Consider the following 16191-nt stretch of genomic DNA (forward strand, 5'->3'; position numbering starts at 1 on the left):
TACGTTTGCAATTTTTTTTTCTTTTTTCAGCTCAGATTTGTATGGAAATTCGTCATGGCATTTTTTTAAATCAATGACGACTCTAAAGAGTCGTTAATGTTTTCAATGACGACTCTAAGTGTCGTTAATATTTTCAATGACTTCGAAGTGTCGTTATCGTTTCAATGACGACTCTACAGTAACGACACTTTAGAGTCGTCATTGAAAAGCATTAACGACTCTAAAGAGTCGCCATTAAAAATATTAACGATACATTAGAGTCGTCATTGAAAACATTAACGACTCGTGTCATCATAAAATTTAAAAAATATCATGACGACTTTTCATACAAATCTGAGCAGAAAAAAATTTTGCAAACGGAAAATTTGTAAAACAAAAAAAAAAGACTCTAATAACGACTCTTTAAAGTCGTCACTGATTTTAAATTTTTTTTAAAATAAGGGGTAAAATAATATTTTCACTTTATTATTGATGCGCCCCTAAATATTTTGGGGTGCAAATAAAATGGGTGAGGCCCCTAATTAGTTTCTAGGACCCCCAATTAAACGAGGTTTCTAACGAGTGTGTATGTGAAATCTTAATCTCATTTTTTAATTTAATTTTAGAATTACATAATAGTGATGGGATTTTTAGTACGCGTTGCCTTCTATTGACTACCTAACCAATCAAAGAAATATAATAAATTCACCTTTTTTTAATAATGATTGCTAAATGTGGATACCAATTTTGCTACGAATGATGCCAATCCAGAGATCCAATAGTTGGAATTGTGTTATTTTATATGGATTGATACTATCCGTAGTAAAACTGGTACCCTACTTTAACAATCATGTCTTCAAAGGTGTGTGCTCTGAAATAGATTCATGTAAACGAAAGTTCTATAGAGTTGGCTAATTGACAAATCTGGCATTAGAGGCAACTATGGGCTTGCCAGATTTGCAAACTCACTCGACAGATTGGATGTGTCTGTACGAGTATAGTGGATTCAAATTTAGCCTCTTGACGACAACATGAAAACCAATGGGTGGTATACACATGTCTCTCATCGAAGAGTCTACCAAGTGGCATATTCTCAGCCGCTTGGTAGAATTTCTGCCGCGACTAGGAAATTATTAAGTTTGCCGGTTTGCCAAGTGAATTTGCAAACTACACCTTATATGTACCTTAAGTCTCACACAATTTTTGTTTGTTCTCACTAATTTCACACTAATTTCCTATAGTATGGCATGTGCTTCCAAACCTTCTCAAAGTGACAATAAAACTAGTGGTTTTAAATTTCTTATAAAAGAAGAAGAATTAATTTACAGAAATTACGTACATTTTATACTAGATTTTTTCAGTGGTGCACAATAATAAGGATTCGTATTTTGGAAAAAAATCATGTAAAATTATGTAAGGATACATTAAATCTTAGAAGACGTGACATTACAGGGTTGTCAGGTTTTTCATACAACCAGTAAAGAAATGGTATGGCTTTTATTAACTTAACCATAAAACATTATATATCTAAATAATAATTTATTTTGAGATCGTGTTTATTTTTTTTCTTTTATGTCCATGTATATCAGCACTAATTTAGGATGGTTATCAGTTTAGATAACTGTAACAAAATTTTGTTTGACCGGGAGAGCGTGAATATGGAAAAAATATGTCAAAATAGTTATGTATGAAAAACAGTTTTTAGGATAGACACATGGCAATCTTACCATTTGTCACTCATGTCCTCATCCAAATTTGTCCCCCATCAAAAAAATTCTCTTATCTTATAAGAATTAGAATGGGGTTCCAACTGAAAAAGAATGAGGTCATTCCGATACAAAATGATGAAGTTACGAGTAAAATAACGAAAACTATAAAACATGCAGGAGGAAAATCGGCTAGGTCATGAGAAAAAACTTAGTCGATTCTGGGACTGTTTCAAACAAGTTACTACTTGGAATCAGATATGAAAGTTAGCCAATGAGCTAGTTATACTCTTGAGGACGCGAAATTGAATTCTAGCTTTAAGAAACACGGTCCCAGAAGGACTCCAAAAGGTTGACTTTAAAAAACGATATACGAAAACTTTCTAAAATAATCTGTGATATCTTCTAATTATTTTGACTATAATGGGGCAATAAGAGAAGCTAGCATAAGATATTAGGCATACAAGGTAAACCATACTAACTTATTGTTTTCATTTATTGTTATTTTTGTATATTTTTCCATGACTTGAAATCAATGAATAACTAGTTTTCAGTTGATCAAGGATGAGTTCAATGTTCTGAACATGAAACTTTGGTTATATAAGTATTTGGAGTTTCAATCATCTTGTCTCGTCTTTATTATATCTAATATGTATGGTTGATTTTTAGTTGAGTTAATTAGTGTTTGGGTCCTAGATTTTGGTACCATTTAGGGGTCGTAAATTTCTCCGTTATAATGTTTGGGTCGTAGACCCGTTAATCATAACGGTCTAATGATCAAACTGATAACTTTCGTTAGTGAATGGTGATGTCCTTCAAATTACATAGAGTTAAGCCTATACTCTCTTGAATCCATACAAGAATCAAAATGTAGCGCTTTGCTAATAAAAAGAGCCGCATTACTCACCCTCTCTAGGTACAAAAGAACAAACCCAAAAGCTATGTTTTTTAACAAATTTAAGAATTCTACTATCAGATACGAAGTAGTAAATGGGTTATGATATAATGGAGGAAGGATAAGTTTAGAAAAAGGAAAGATGGGTTTTATTTTGGTCAGTAAAGTTAGGATTTGCCATTGAAATTGTAAATGAACTGAAGAGATTAATCGAGTGTGGGATTAAATTGTCATAGTTATAGCAAGAAATTAGTAACGAAAAGGGGAGGTTTTGCTTCCCTTAAAATAGATTTCTTAATGATGATTTGTGGAAGTTATGGTGCCGATTAATGTCTTTTTAAGGCTTATGAATGATCAAAAATGTCTACTTTATTTCGGATATGATTTCGCAGGGAAATTGAGAGCAGCAGCAGATGATTCCTCGATGGATAACACCATTACCAGGTCCTTTCCACCAAGCGTTTGACAGAAGTCCCAACCAGTATTCTTTGTTTTTCTATACCATTAACAAACATTAACATTTTTGACTTTTTGACTGTTATGACTATCGGGTTTATGACCTAAACACTGTAACGGACAAACTTACGACCCAAAGACTAAAAGGTACCACAATCTACGACCCAAACACTAATTATCTCTTATAGTTTGTTTAGTTGTTATATATGGCACCTGTGACAACCATCAGCGGGCAACTTATGTACTATAGGTTTTCAAATAAAGGTGACTTGTGTGAAACATTTATCTGATTCTGTTAGCCCAAAAGTCCATGAGAAAAATATGTCAGATCTGAATAATCATAAGTAGCAACAACTTCCAAAATAACAATTGATTTTGGGTAATGACCCTTAAAGAGACCATCATAAGCAGTAGGGAATCTGTGTCACATCAAATGCATGCAATCAAATCTACCTAGCATTCTTGGAAATCCCCTTTCTGTTTTTTTTCCTGCGCTAGAATAAATCTAACATCTTCGCCATCAGGTTTTCTTATAAATTTTGACCAAAATGATTAATTAGTGTTTTTCAAAACAATGAGGAATTTGCAAATGTTTTTATTGAACCCATACGAATTTAATCATCAGTGACATGCAGCGGACATCTATAACATAAAATCATAAGATTTGCAATCGTTTTTTATTGAATATTATATCCTCGAATGTGTTATACATCATATTGAAAATTAAAATTTAGGTTGTACTTGAAAATTTTCTCCAATAATCTTTTGAACCAAGTGCGGTAGCAGTTGGAATTGACGCTGGAAATCTGTCATATACATGGACCCTTATCTTTGGGTGCTAGCAGTAGAAAAGTAGTTATTGGTTAATTAATGGATGAGTTTTTTCCATCTAGAGGTAAGGTAAACGTTTTGATTAGTTATAAAAGGAATGATGTACTATCTTGGTTGGTCTATGAAATGATAAAATAAAGTTGAGGTTGTCTTCTTTGAGAAAGAGGCAGAGTATGTTTGTTTGTGAATATGGTTTTCCTTTATCTCTTGTTCAGTTGGTCATCAAGAGCAGGTTCATATCCCACCATGACTGGTCCTTCAATAAAAAAAGTAAAGAATCACACTAAAGAAATAAAGTCATTGATAACTAAGCTCACAAAAGAATAAGCAGAAAATATTTCTTGTGAAATTGAGGTGTGTTTGGCTTCAACGAAGAGACAGTGGGCGGCGGACTCTTTCAGGGAAGAAGGGTCCTAAGAATGGAAGATGTCGTACACTTGAGTGACAAAGGAAAGAGTGAGAGATTATACGTTAGACACTGTACACAATCTTCTTATTCAAAACTCAAGCAAACAAAATGCCTTGATAGGTCAACTTATTGGAAGCACATCCATAGAAAACACCACGAAGGAACTCCTTGTTCAAAATACAACAACCTCCTCCTCTTTTGTCAGTAAGTACGTACCAAAAGACGAAGTTAAGAATTTTGGAACACCTTTTTTTTTATCATCATCATCACTAGAAGGAGATTTGGGATTTTAAATATATAATAGTTCCAACTACAATTCTCACAAACCCTTAAAATTGGATTTCCCAAGGTTTAATGGAGAAATCCCATATGACGTATTCATAAGTCTGAGAGGTTTTTCTCTCTGAAAAACATAGAAGAACCAGAGAAAGTGGTTACAACTTTCTGTATCTGCAAGGGAAAGCAAATGCTTCCATTTCATGGTTTCATTTCTATTTAGCTTTTTGCACTCGTTTTGAGGATTTAGCAAGCGATAATTATGTGGGATATTCAATAAGTTGACTCAAATCTCCATTGTGGAAGATTATTGTTAAAAGTTTGCAACCCTCAAGGCTATCATGCTCAGTAAAAACCCTCACCTCATAGAATCTTATTTTGTGTTAAGTATCATTATTCATGCCCACCACACTAGCTGAAGCATTTCACTTACCTAAATTACAAGAGCTTACTGTGGATGATAAGAAAGTATAAATTTAGTTACAAACATCACTTACCTAAATTACAAGAGGGATGGATAATTGAGTCCGAATTATGCCGAATATGTACTTGTTATCTATCTTTCAAGATATAATTTCTATAAGAATGAGTCTCATAATCGATCACTGTTATTATGGATATCCTGGTGAAACCACATAATATGCTAGCTGAAACTCTAGTTATCCTCCTTAAACAATAATAATTAATCTTTATAAGGAGTTACCTAGTAAAAATACCCTTAAAGAATTTTTTATCGTTCCCAAACTCCAGCAACCACAATGATGAAATATGGTTGGCCTGGTATTTCCATGTATCAGCAACCACAATGATGAAACGTGTTTGGCCTGGTATTTTCATGTATCAGCAACCACAATGATCAAATATGTTGGCCTGGTATTTCTATATACCAACAACACTTATTATGCTGGCCTGGTATTTCTATATGTCAGCAACACTTATTATGCTGACCTGATATCTCTATATATCAGCAACACTTATTATGTTGGTCTGGTATCTCCATATATATCAGCAGCATAGAATTATTTCACAGCCGAGGTCACAATGGGCAGACAAGTTTTAATTTGCTCTTCAATTAATGCATGGTGAAGCGAGTCGACGTCAGCATACTAATGCCACCTAAGATTGGTCAAGAGTGACTCTATTATTGTTAGCATAATAATGGAAGAATATCACCTCCATGACCACGTGTGAATGAAGTGCAAATGAAGAAAAAGGAAAGATTAACATATCTTGTCCTTACATAAGTTCTCTTGCTATATATATATATATATATATAAAGAATCTGAAGGAATGTTTGAGACCAAATGACGTCATTTGTGCAAATACAGTTAAGGTGGGCCCATCACATGCAAGAAAATATCATGCTTTTTAAATGAAATTAATTCATTTCCTTGGTGGTTTCATATACTATGGAAAGTGGAGATTCGCTGATACTTTACAATGTTTCGTCATATTATGACACGCGGCACAATATTATTGGGCGGATTGTATTTCATGACATGTTGCAGACTTCTATTGGGAGGTGATGTGGCGACGACGTGGATTCATCTGTGGGCTATATTTATGTGTTGTTTCAAAATGAAAATGGGGGGGTCGGCCACAGTGCCGCAACTAGAGAAGGGTTTTGAAGTTTTGTTTTCTATTCTTCGTTTTTATTAGCTATAGTTTGATTTATTTATATTGATTTATGGTTTTTTGAGAAAACCATGTATAGTTAATCCATGTTAGGGTGAACGGATGAAGTTGTAGGTGATTTATTTTATGAACTTAATGATAATGTTTGTGATTCTCTTTCAATGTTTCACCTTCTAACTATATTTTTCATGTTTTATGCCATGTATACTCCATAGTTAGATTAGTAGAAGAACTCATTGAACCTTAAAAGTTTAAATGATTCTAAGGGAAATGATAAACATAAAGGAAAGAAGGAATAAACTTATATACCTTTGATGGTTTTGTCTTTTGGATGAATTGAAGTATATCTGTCAAGCAACTAGAACTCCATTGCAGTTTGTCGACTTACCTTACCTTTCGTTTGTACTTGAAACACTCTTTGAGATTATGACCTTCAAAGGTACAATAAGAACATGTTCGGTTGGGGAGGGATTCATGAGCATCACCTGTTCCTGCAGACAGACATGATACCAGAATTTTTATTAGTGAGTGAAAAATCCATTATATCCTCTAAAGAAGTTGATGACATGTCGCAAGGAGATTTTTCTTGGGATTTCCTATGGATAGTTTATAATTTTTTATTTTTTTGAACTTTGATTTTTTTGTCATCTGGTCACTCACTGACCGGATGCATATATCGTTCCCCCCCCCCTCATACGGTCATTTGTTGACCGTTTTTAGTAGAATAAAAACAAAAAGTATGGGGGTCCCAATTTGTGGATGCATATATAGGTTTCCACAATGAAATAAATCTCCATAAAGTTATAATCATCCCTATTTATATGGATTTTTTTGAAGTTGTGGATGTTTTAAGTACTAGTCTACATCTGAGCACTGCCTATCACCCGTAAATAAACGAATTATCATGGTTGATGGTTGCCGTTGTTTGGAATAGACGGTTACCATTTGCATAATGGTGTGGTATAATTCAAACTATCATACCAGCTTGCACATGACCCCATCAAAGACAATCCATAGGTATAACCTACCTCATCTGGCTTTTCTACCTGCAGTTACTACTTTAGTTGCAGATGTAGAAGACTATGTCAAGGAAAGAGATCAAGTACTTAGTATACTCAAAGAATCTTTGCATAATTCTAAAGGGAGAACAAAATACTTTTCTGACATGAAAATGATCAAGAAAATTTTCAGTCTAGGTGAATAGGTTTATATCAAATCCAATCATATAGGCAAATTTCAGTAGCATCGAGAAGGAATCTCAAGTTATTAGCAAGGTACTATGGACTATTCAACGTGATAGATAAGATTGGATCAACGACATACAAACTCCAAATCCCTGCGCAATCCAAAATCCACCCAGTTTTCATGTTTCACAGCTCAAGAAGAAAGTGAAAGCTGCAGTAAACACTACTCCGCATTTACTACTAATGGACCAACATTAATGACAAATCATAATTAAACCATTTTATTTCTTAAGAGAAGAGAGAGGGTCGTCTGTCGCAACAATTTTTCAGTTTCCTATATTTTGACACAATGGTCCAACCCAGCTCCGAAAGACAATACCCGGGAGGACACCAATAAATATTAGATCTCACTTCTTAAACTTTTATCCTTGATGACAATGATCTCTTTAGGAGAGAGCATAATGTCATATTCATGTTCATCCCTTATCTAAATAAATGAGTGTTAATTGGTAGGCTCAGAAACCTACGATAATAATACTGCAAGTGCACAACGTCTAACTAGTAGACAATGGAAAGTACAGGTCGTTCCCACGAGGAGTGTGAAATACTCTACCAACTAATACCAAAAAAACTAAGTAATCAAATATGATGCTTTTGAGAGTTTTCAGAAATTCTGACAAAATGATAGAAAAATAATAAAAATGTAACCAAAGATGTGAAAGTGTTAAGGTTTCGGGAATCCGTTGTAGGAAAGTTATTTGTATTCAATCACAAAAATCTCTAATTTACTCATGTAAAATAGCAAACCTAGCTACTAGTACACGGAAGATATTTCATTAAGAATCGTTGACAAGAATTATCATTTACAAAATGGTAGTTTGTTGTCACCTTAATGTAAAATTCTTAAGCACTAGATATACATGGCATAAATAGTCAAATGAAATTCATAATTCAATTATTTCAAAGGTTCAATGAGTTCTTCTACTAATCTAACTATGGACTATACATGGCATAGAACATGAAAAATATAGCTAGAAGGTGAAACATTGAAAGAGAATCACAAACATTATCATTAAATTCATAAAATAAATCACCTACAACTTCATCCGTTCACCCTAACATGGATTAGCTATACATGGTTTTCTCAAAAAACCATAAATCAATATAAATAAATCAAACTCTAGCTAATAAAAACGAAGAATAAAAAAAAAAACTTCAAAACACTTCTCTAGTTGCGGCACTGTGGCCGACCCCTCCCTCCCCCCCCCATTTTCATTTTGAAACAACACATAAATATAGCCCATAGATGAACCCACGCCGTCGCCACATCACCTCCCAATAGAAGTCTGCCACATGTCATGAAATACAATCCGCCCAATAATACTGTGCCGCGTGTCATAATATGACAAAATATTGTAAAGTACCAGCGAATATCCACTTTCCATGGTATATGAAACCACCAAGGAAATGAATTAATTTCATTTAAAAAGCATGATATTTTCTTGCATGTGATGGGCCCACCTTAACTGTATTTGCACAAATGACGTCATTTGGTCTCAAGCATTCCTTCAGATTCTTTATATATATATATAGCAAGAGAACTTATGTAAGGACAAGATATGTTAATCTTTCCCTTTTCTTCATTTGCACTTCATTCACACGTGGTCATGGAGGTGATATTCTTCCATTATTATGCTAACAATAATAGAGTCACTCTTGACCAATCTTAGGTGGCATTAGTATGCTGACGTCAACTCGCTTCACCATGCATTATTTGAAGAGCAAATTAAAACTTGTCTGCCCATTGTGACCTCGGCTGTGAAATAATTCTATGCTGCTGATATATATGGAGATACCAGACCAACATAATAAGTGCTGCTGATATATAGAGATACCAGGCCAGCATAATAAGTGTTGCTGATATATAGAAATACCAGGCCAGCATAATAAGTGCTGCTGGTATATAGAAATACCAGGCCAACATATTTGATCATTGTGGTTGCTGATACATGGAAATACCAGGACAAACACGTTTCATCATTGTGGTTGCTGATACATGGAAATACCAGGCCAACCATATTTCATCATTGTGGTTGCTGGTATATGGAAATACCAGGCCAACCACATTTTGCAATTTTCGTCGCAAACACCATTAAGTCTCACATTTTGCTGTTTATTCGCCGGATGATCGAATTCACTTGTATTTTCTACAAAAGCAACTAAAATATTATTAGCAACTAAAATATTATATCCTAGCTAATATAAATATGGGTATAAAATGTAGCATTTACATGCTTATCAACACCCCCACACTTATATTTTGCCAGTCCTCGAGCAAAACAGAGATATTATGCAGTAGATTTTTTTTTTTAAAGAAAAATCCTAACAAAAGCGGCACTCCCCCACACTTAAACATTACATTGTCCTCAATGTAACTGAGTCATCCAATGTAGAAATTAAGGTGGGAAATTCTAAAATACATATGCAAAAACTAAAGAACTAAAAATAAAAGATAGAGTGCAGGGAACAAATCTGATGGGTTGACTCCCATGAAGCGAAATGTATTTGTTTCCCGACTTGCCAGTAGAACGTTCTCAAACAATGTGGGGTTGGTACCCCAAGGTAAGCTGCAAATTATATATATAAAGCCTGAAGAGTTGGGGATCAACCCAACTAATCTGATTAGTTGAAAACATGAACCTACACTAAGAAAGATTAGTACCCAGAGAGATAAAACTGGATTCAATCTTATTTAAAGCATAATTCGAACCTTTAATATGAAGTAAATCAGGTTCGCAGATGATTACTAAAGATTGTCTAAAGAATTGAATAGTTATTGTACTCCCTAAATCTGGTTCTAAGTCCGCGGAAATAACTTCCACGACTGATATTTTTTCAAATTCACTCGCTAAACAAGGCCTCAATGGAGCAATAATATCACGACTCTAAGACCCATTATCATCTAAAACAGTTTCATTATGAATATCATCAAGACGAAAAAATTCAGAACTTAATGGCTTATGGGTCAAGGTAGGAGCATTCTTGACTGATTGAACTAATCGAGATTCGGACAGAACTAGAGGTTCTAGTTTGGGCTTCCATTTATTAGTGTCTAGCAGTGGTGTGGAGTCAAATAAGGCATTGACTTCACAAATAACACTATCATCATCAAAATCATACCCAAAATGATCTAAGCAAACCTCTAATGGATCTTCCAAGTGTCTCTTGTAAATGTTTTGTGAGTGCATACTTTCTTTTCGCCCACACTTCAAACTAAAGTACCTAAAAAAAAATCAAACAAACTGCATAAAAAGAACTAAAAGAAATCTAAAAGAAAAATAAAAATAAATTATGTACAAAAATTAAAAATAAGCTATATACGCTGATATCAACTAGTGAGTATTTTGCTACCACTCCCCGGCAGCGGCGCCAAAAACTTGGTAGGCTCGGAAACCTACAATAATAATACTGCAAGTGCACAACGTCTAACTAGTAGACAATGGCAAGTACAGGTCGTTCCTACGAGGAGTGTGAAATACTCTACCAACTAATACCAAAAAAACTAAGTAATCAAATATGATGCTTTTGAGAGTTTTCAGAAATTCGGACAAAATGATAGCAAAATAATAAAAATGTAACCAAAGATGTGAAAGTGTTAAGGTTTCGGGAATCCGTTGTAGGAAAGTTATTTGTATTCAATCACAAAAATCTTTAATTTACTCATGTAAAATAGCAAACCCAGCTACTAGTACACGGAAGATATTTCATTAAGAATCGTTGACAAGAATTATCATTTTCAAAATGGTAGTTTGTTGTCACCTTAATGTAAAATTCTTAAGCACTAGATATACATGGCATAAATAGTCAAATGAAATTCATAATTCAATTACTCCAAATTTTCAATGAGTTCTTATACTAATCTAACTATGGACTATACATGGCATAGAACATGAAAATTATAGCTAGAAGGTGAAACATTGAAAGAGAATCACAAACATTATCATTTAAGTTCAATTGGTAGAAACTTTATTCAAAAACATAAAATAAATCACCTACAACTTCATCTGTTCACCCTAACATGGATTAGCTAGAGATGGTTTTCTCAAAAAACCATAAATCAATATAAATAAATCAAACTCTAGCTAATAAAAATGAAGAATAGAAATACCAGGCCAACATAATAAGTGTTGCTGATATATAGAAATACCATGCCAACATATTTGATCATTGTGGTTGCTGACACATGGAAATACAAGGCCAACCTCATATCATCATTGTGGTTGCTGATACATGGAAATACCAGGCCAACCACGTTTCATCATTGTGATTGCTGATATATGGAAATACCAGGCCAACCACATTTCATCATTGTGGTTGCCGATATATGGAAATACCAAGCAAACCACATTTTACAATTTTCGTCCGAAACACCATTAAGTCTCACATTTTGCTGTTTATTCGTCGGATGATCGAATTCACTTGTACTTTCTACAAAAGCACTAAAATAGTATTAGCAACTAAAATATTGTATCCTAGCTAATATAAATACGGGTATAAAATGTAGCATTTACATGCTTATCATTAATAGTAGAGAAATTCTTGTTGGTTGATTAGTGGATAAGTTAGTTGTTAATCACGATTAGGTAGTTGTCAGTCATTAATGACTGAGATGAGTTTGTGTTATTTCGAGGTAGGGAAAAAATCTTGAATAGTTTCAAAAAGAATGATGTACTGTGTTGGTTGGCTTATGAAATGAGAAAGTAAAGTCGAGGTTGTGTTCTTTGAAAAAGAGATAGAGTTTGTTTGTTTGTGAATAGGGTTTTCCTTTATCTCTTGTTCTTGTAGGAACACAATCTTGAACAAAGTACGAACATCCAGGATGAAAATAATCGTGCATCAGCTTCTTTTAATAAAATTCACACCCTTGAAATGTCCATCTGCTTGAGAATATGTTTTAGCTTTTTGAATGGGTAGTTATGAGTCCTGGATGTTGTGATTGCAACATAGTGATTCTCTTTTTTCATCCTCATCCGACTCATCATCAAATTGACGGAGTATATGCAAATATCTTAGTTGTTTTAATTGATCAATATTCAATACTCATTTCCATCTTCTCGTCAGAAAAATCAAAATAAGAATCTACTGATTATAAATTAAATTTATATTTGAGATATTTAATTTAGAAAGAGGTGGAAATTTCTATAAATTGACTTATGTAAGGCAGAATCTATTGGAGTAATAATGGGGGGTGAAAACGACCAAAAACCGTGGTCTAAACTCAAATGTTTGTTCTCTCTCCTTAAAAGCAGGGGATGTGGGATGGGATTTTGAAAGGGAAGTAAATATCAATGGAAGAATTATTAATTCAGTTGTTTGGAAGAATCTGTGGAGAACTGGTGCAGCTCGTAGGGTTAAACTATTTATTTGGAAGTGTATAAGGGAAATTAACCAAACAAGAGATAAGCTAGCTTTATACAATGCAGAGCAAGAATTACAATGTGGATGCTGTGGTGCTGAATCTGAAACAATTGAACATCTGTTATTGGAGTGCAGACATGCTAGAGTTGTGTGGAGAGGAGTAAACATCAACATTGATGCTGTAAGAAGTAACTGCACAAGTGTGTCAGAATGGTGCACAAGTTGGTTCTCTCCAGATAGTAGTTCTGATGAAATATGGTTATACACCTTAATGATTGGTGCTTGGATCATCTGGAAAGAAAGATGTGATGCAATCTTTCAGGGAGTATCCTTAAACCCTCTTAATTCTGTACACAAAATAAATTATCACTTGCATTCTCATCTGAAGTCGCATAATATTGCATCTGAACTTACACACTGTTCTCTTTCACATCAACCTCCTACACCAAGCATTATTAATATCAATGTAGATGCATATTTTGACAATACTACTAAGAAAATGGGTACTGGACTAATCATTCGTGATGAAACAGGGGCATGTGGAGGGATTAAAGGGAGATTCGCAAATGGAACATTAAACCCAGAAGAAAGAGAATGTATGGCAATTCGGGAAGCAAAGGAGAAATCTTTCACCATAATTCATATAAAAGCAGATGCCAAACTTGTCATTCAATCGATCACTGGCACTATTTCTTTAATTCAGTGGGAAAATAGGAATTTGCTAAAAGAGATAAAACATTTATCTTCTTTTTTTAGTTTATGCAATTTTACTTTCGTTAGCAGAAATGACAATCAAGTAACAGATGAAGTTACTAAATCAGTTAGAACTTCTGAAAGAGATGTTGAACTCTATGATAATTACAGTGCCAATGGTTGTAGCCTTCTGGCAAAAGACTTCAATGTTGCTACACAATAATAAATGAATTTATCCTTTATCAAAAAAAAAGGGCAAAGATTTGATCTCGCTAAAAAAATAAAATAAAAAATAAATGAGGATGCGTTCCTCGCTTATCCTGTTTTTATGTCAACAATACAACACCTTGGGACGAGAATCCCATCCTCGCCTATACACAAATCCCCTCCCTTACCACTATCGAAGGTACACCGTGATCTTGGTGTGAGAAAAAAAAAGATGGTGGACCCCATCTTTTACCCCACCCCCTGTAAATCTCCCACAGAACTGCCCTAATAGCCCTCGGATTTCTTCACGGTGCACATTGCGGTACACACGTTCGGTGTGCGTATCATCTCAGTACCACTATATTATCATCCCTTGCTTACGTGTCACAACTGTTGATCTCACCATACTGCTGCTCCACTAGACTCAGACCGACAAGGATGTGAGACCCCCCTACCTCCAGGTGCATTTTTCCATAGTGGACAAGCCCATTTGCCCATCACGTGGCCTCTAAAATTTAGTTTTGACAAGTCTGGACTTGCCCTTACCGAGTGAACGAAGAAAAAGATGAGGTTAAAACAGGTAATTAAAACAAAAACCCTAGGCTCAAAATCTCTACATCATCACACTCTTCGTATATAAAACCTCTTTCTTCTCCTGCCGCGGCTGCATCGTTCCCTTCCTCAGTCGGATCTCGTTCAACACAGAGAGGTAATCTCCAAAACTCTTAACCCTAATTTAATTTTTCTTTTTACGCATGTTTGTATGATTTGCTGGACAAGCGGCATCAAGATACATATATAGTGATGATTGAATGCTTCCTGAGACCAGCAACATCAATCTAATGTTGTTTACTAGTATCAATCATTTACCATGGCGTATCCTCGTTATTTCATTTACCACGAATCCGCTCTTGTCTCGATTTGATACATTTTTTAGGGTTTTATAATTGTAAGTTTTAAGGGTTTTGATGATGCTGGTGATGTGGTGTAAAGAATAAGGGTTTAATTAGTTTCTTTACATCTCCCATAACCAGCTATAGTTAAATGGTTTACCCAGTCTTAGCCCCATATTCGGATAATACTGTGTACCAGTGTTGCCCCTGTTATGGATGGGAAACTATTTTTTCCGTTTATGCTTTTGATTTTCATGATTTAGCTAAATGAATGGTTTTAGGTGATTTTTATAGACATTAACCAGACTTAGTCATGTGCTTCTCCATTTAATTATATAGTTTGCACAGTTACAAGTCTGGGATATCACTTAGTGTTCGTCGTTGCAAGTGTGTTTTGGCCTGTTAATGCTCACATCTGCTCCATTCGGACCGCACATTTCAACTTTGATTTTTTAGCTTTTTACTAGGCTTAGTTATGTGCTTGTAATTGGTTGTTCATTTACCTGATTCAGTTCAGGTTAGCGTGTTTTGTGATTATTGTATGTTGCATTAATTATGAAGTTCTTTCCTGAACATGAATTTTATGTATCCCTGGCAGAGTATATTCAGCTGATCATTTAGAAGATAGCGATTCTTTCCTGAACATGTATTTTATGTATCCGTGGCAGAGTAGATTCAGCAGAACCTTAGGAGGTAGCGACAATGGTTAAGTTTTTGAAGCCAAACAAAGCTGTGGTAGTGCTACAAGGACGCTTTGCTGGGCGTAAGGCTGTTATCATTCGTGCTTTCGATGAGGGAACACGTGAGCGTCCATATGGTCATTGCTTAGTTGCAGGGATTAACAAGTACCCCAAGAAGGTAATTCGCAAGGATTCAGCCAAGAAGACTGCGAAGAAATCAAGAGTGAAGGCTTTCATCAAGCTTGTGAACTATAACCACATCATGCCTACACGTTACACCCTTGATGTCGATCTCAAGGATGTTGTCACTCCAGATGTTCTTACTTCCCGTGACAAGAAGGTTACAGCTGCTAAAGAGACAAAGGCTCGTTTGGAGGAGAGGTTCAAGACCGGGAAAAACAGGTGGTTCTTCACCAAGCTCAGGTTCTGAGGCTCTGTGAAAGAGTTTCATTGTTATCTTTTTGAGTAGTTATCATTGGCTGAGTTTCAGTTTTCTTTTTTGACCGTAATTGCATTAAAGATAATACAGGGATTTAAGGTTTTGACTCTGAACTTTTAAATGACTAGTTTATGGCATTGTCTGGTTTTAGATTCCAAAACATATGTGGTTTGTTAGTTCCTCAAGTGGCATTTATGATACTGTTAGCCAGAACCAACTAACTTGTTATAGTTTATTACATAGTATTATGCTCAATTTGTTCTAGTACATGAGGCCTTGCACATATCAGTTGATGAAGCTGTGAATTTAAGCAAGAACCTTGAATTCTAGGAGTGCTGATGCAGCTTAAATGCTGCACGCGTGCTGATGATGATGAATCTGTTAGCCATTATTACATTGTAAATTTCTTTTCTATTTGTTGTTGATTGTTGATCAAAGCTCTGTTCCGTCACTATGACAAACAATATTTCTTATCTTCTCTCTGTATTTC

At 34.9% G+C, this 16191-nt stretch overlaps 2 protein-coding genes across 4 annotated transcripts; both read left to right on the plus strand.

The window, feature by feature from the left end:
- The first annotated feature begins 12612 nt into the window (after positions 1 to 12612).
- On the plus strand, positions 12613 to 13705 carry LOC113291615. Its single transcript, XM_026541129.1, has 2 exons — positions 12613 to 12619; positions 12681 to 13705. Exons 1-2 carry the CDS (start codon positions 12613 to 12615, stop codon positions 13703 to 13705), a joined length of 1032 nt encoding a protein of 343 aa, XP_026396914.1.
- A 557-nt stretch (positions 13706 to 14262) lies between these two features.
- Positions 14263 to 15968, plus strand: LOC113289657 (60S ribosomal protein L27). 3 transcript variants are annotated; one of them, XM_026538984.1, is made up of 2 exons: positions 14263 to 14398; positions 15256 to 15968. In XM_026538984.1, exon 2 carries the CDS (start codon positions 15285 to 15287, stop codon positions 15690 to 15692), a length of 408 nt encoding a protein of 135 aa, XP_026394769.1. In that variant the 5' UTR covers positions 14263 to 14398; positions 15256 to 15284; the 3' UTR covers positions 15693 to 15968. The 3 variants fall into 3 exon arrangements, with proteins under 3 accessions (XP_026394769.1, XP_026394767.1, XP_026394768.1); XM_026538982.1 differs by having other exon boundaries at positions 14315 to 14398; positions 15251 to 15968; XM_026538983.1 differs by having other exon boundaries at positions 14328 to 14398; positions 15181 to 15968.
- The last annotated feature ends 223 nt before the right edge of the window (positions 15969 to 16191 follow it).

Source organism: Papaver somniferum, chromosome 6 (genome assembly GCF_003573695.1).
Source record: "Papaver somniferum cultivar HN1 chromosome 6, ASM357369v1, whole genome shotgun sequence".
Taxonomy (NCBI): Eukaryota; Viridiplantae; Streptophyta; class Magnoliopsida; order Ranunculales; family Papaveraceae; genus Papaver; species Papaver somniferum.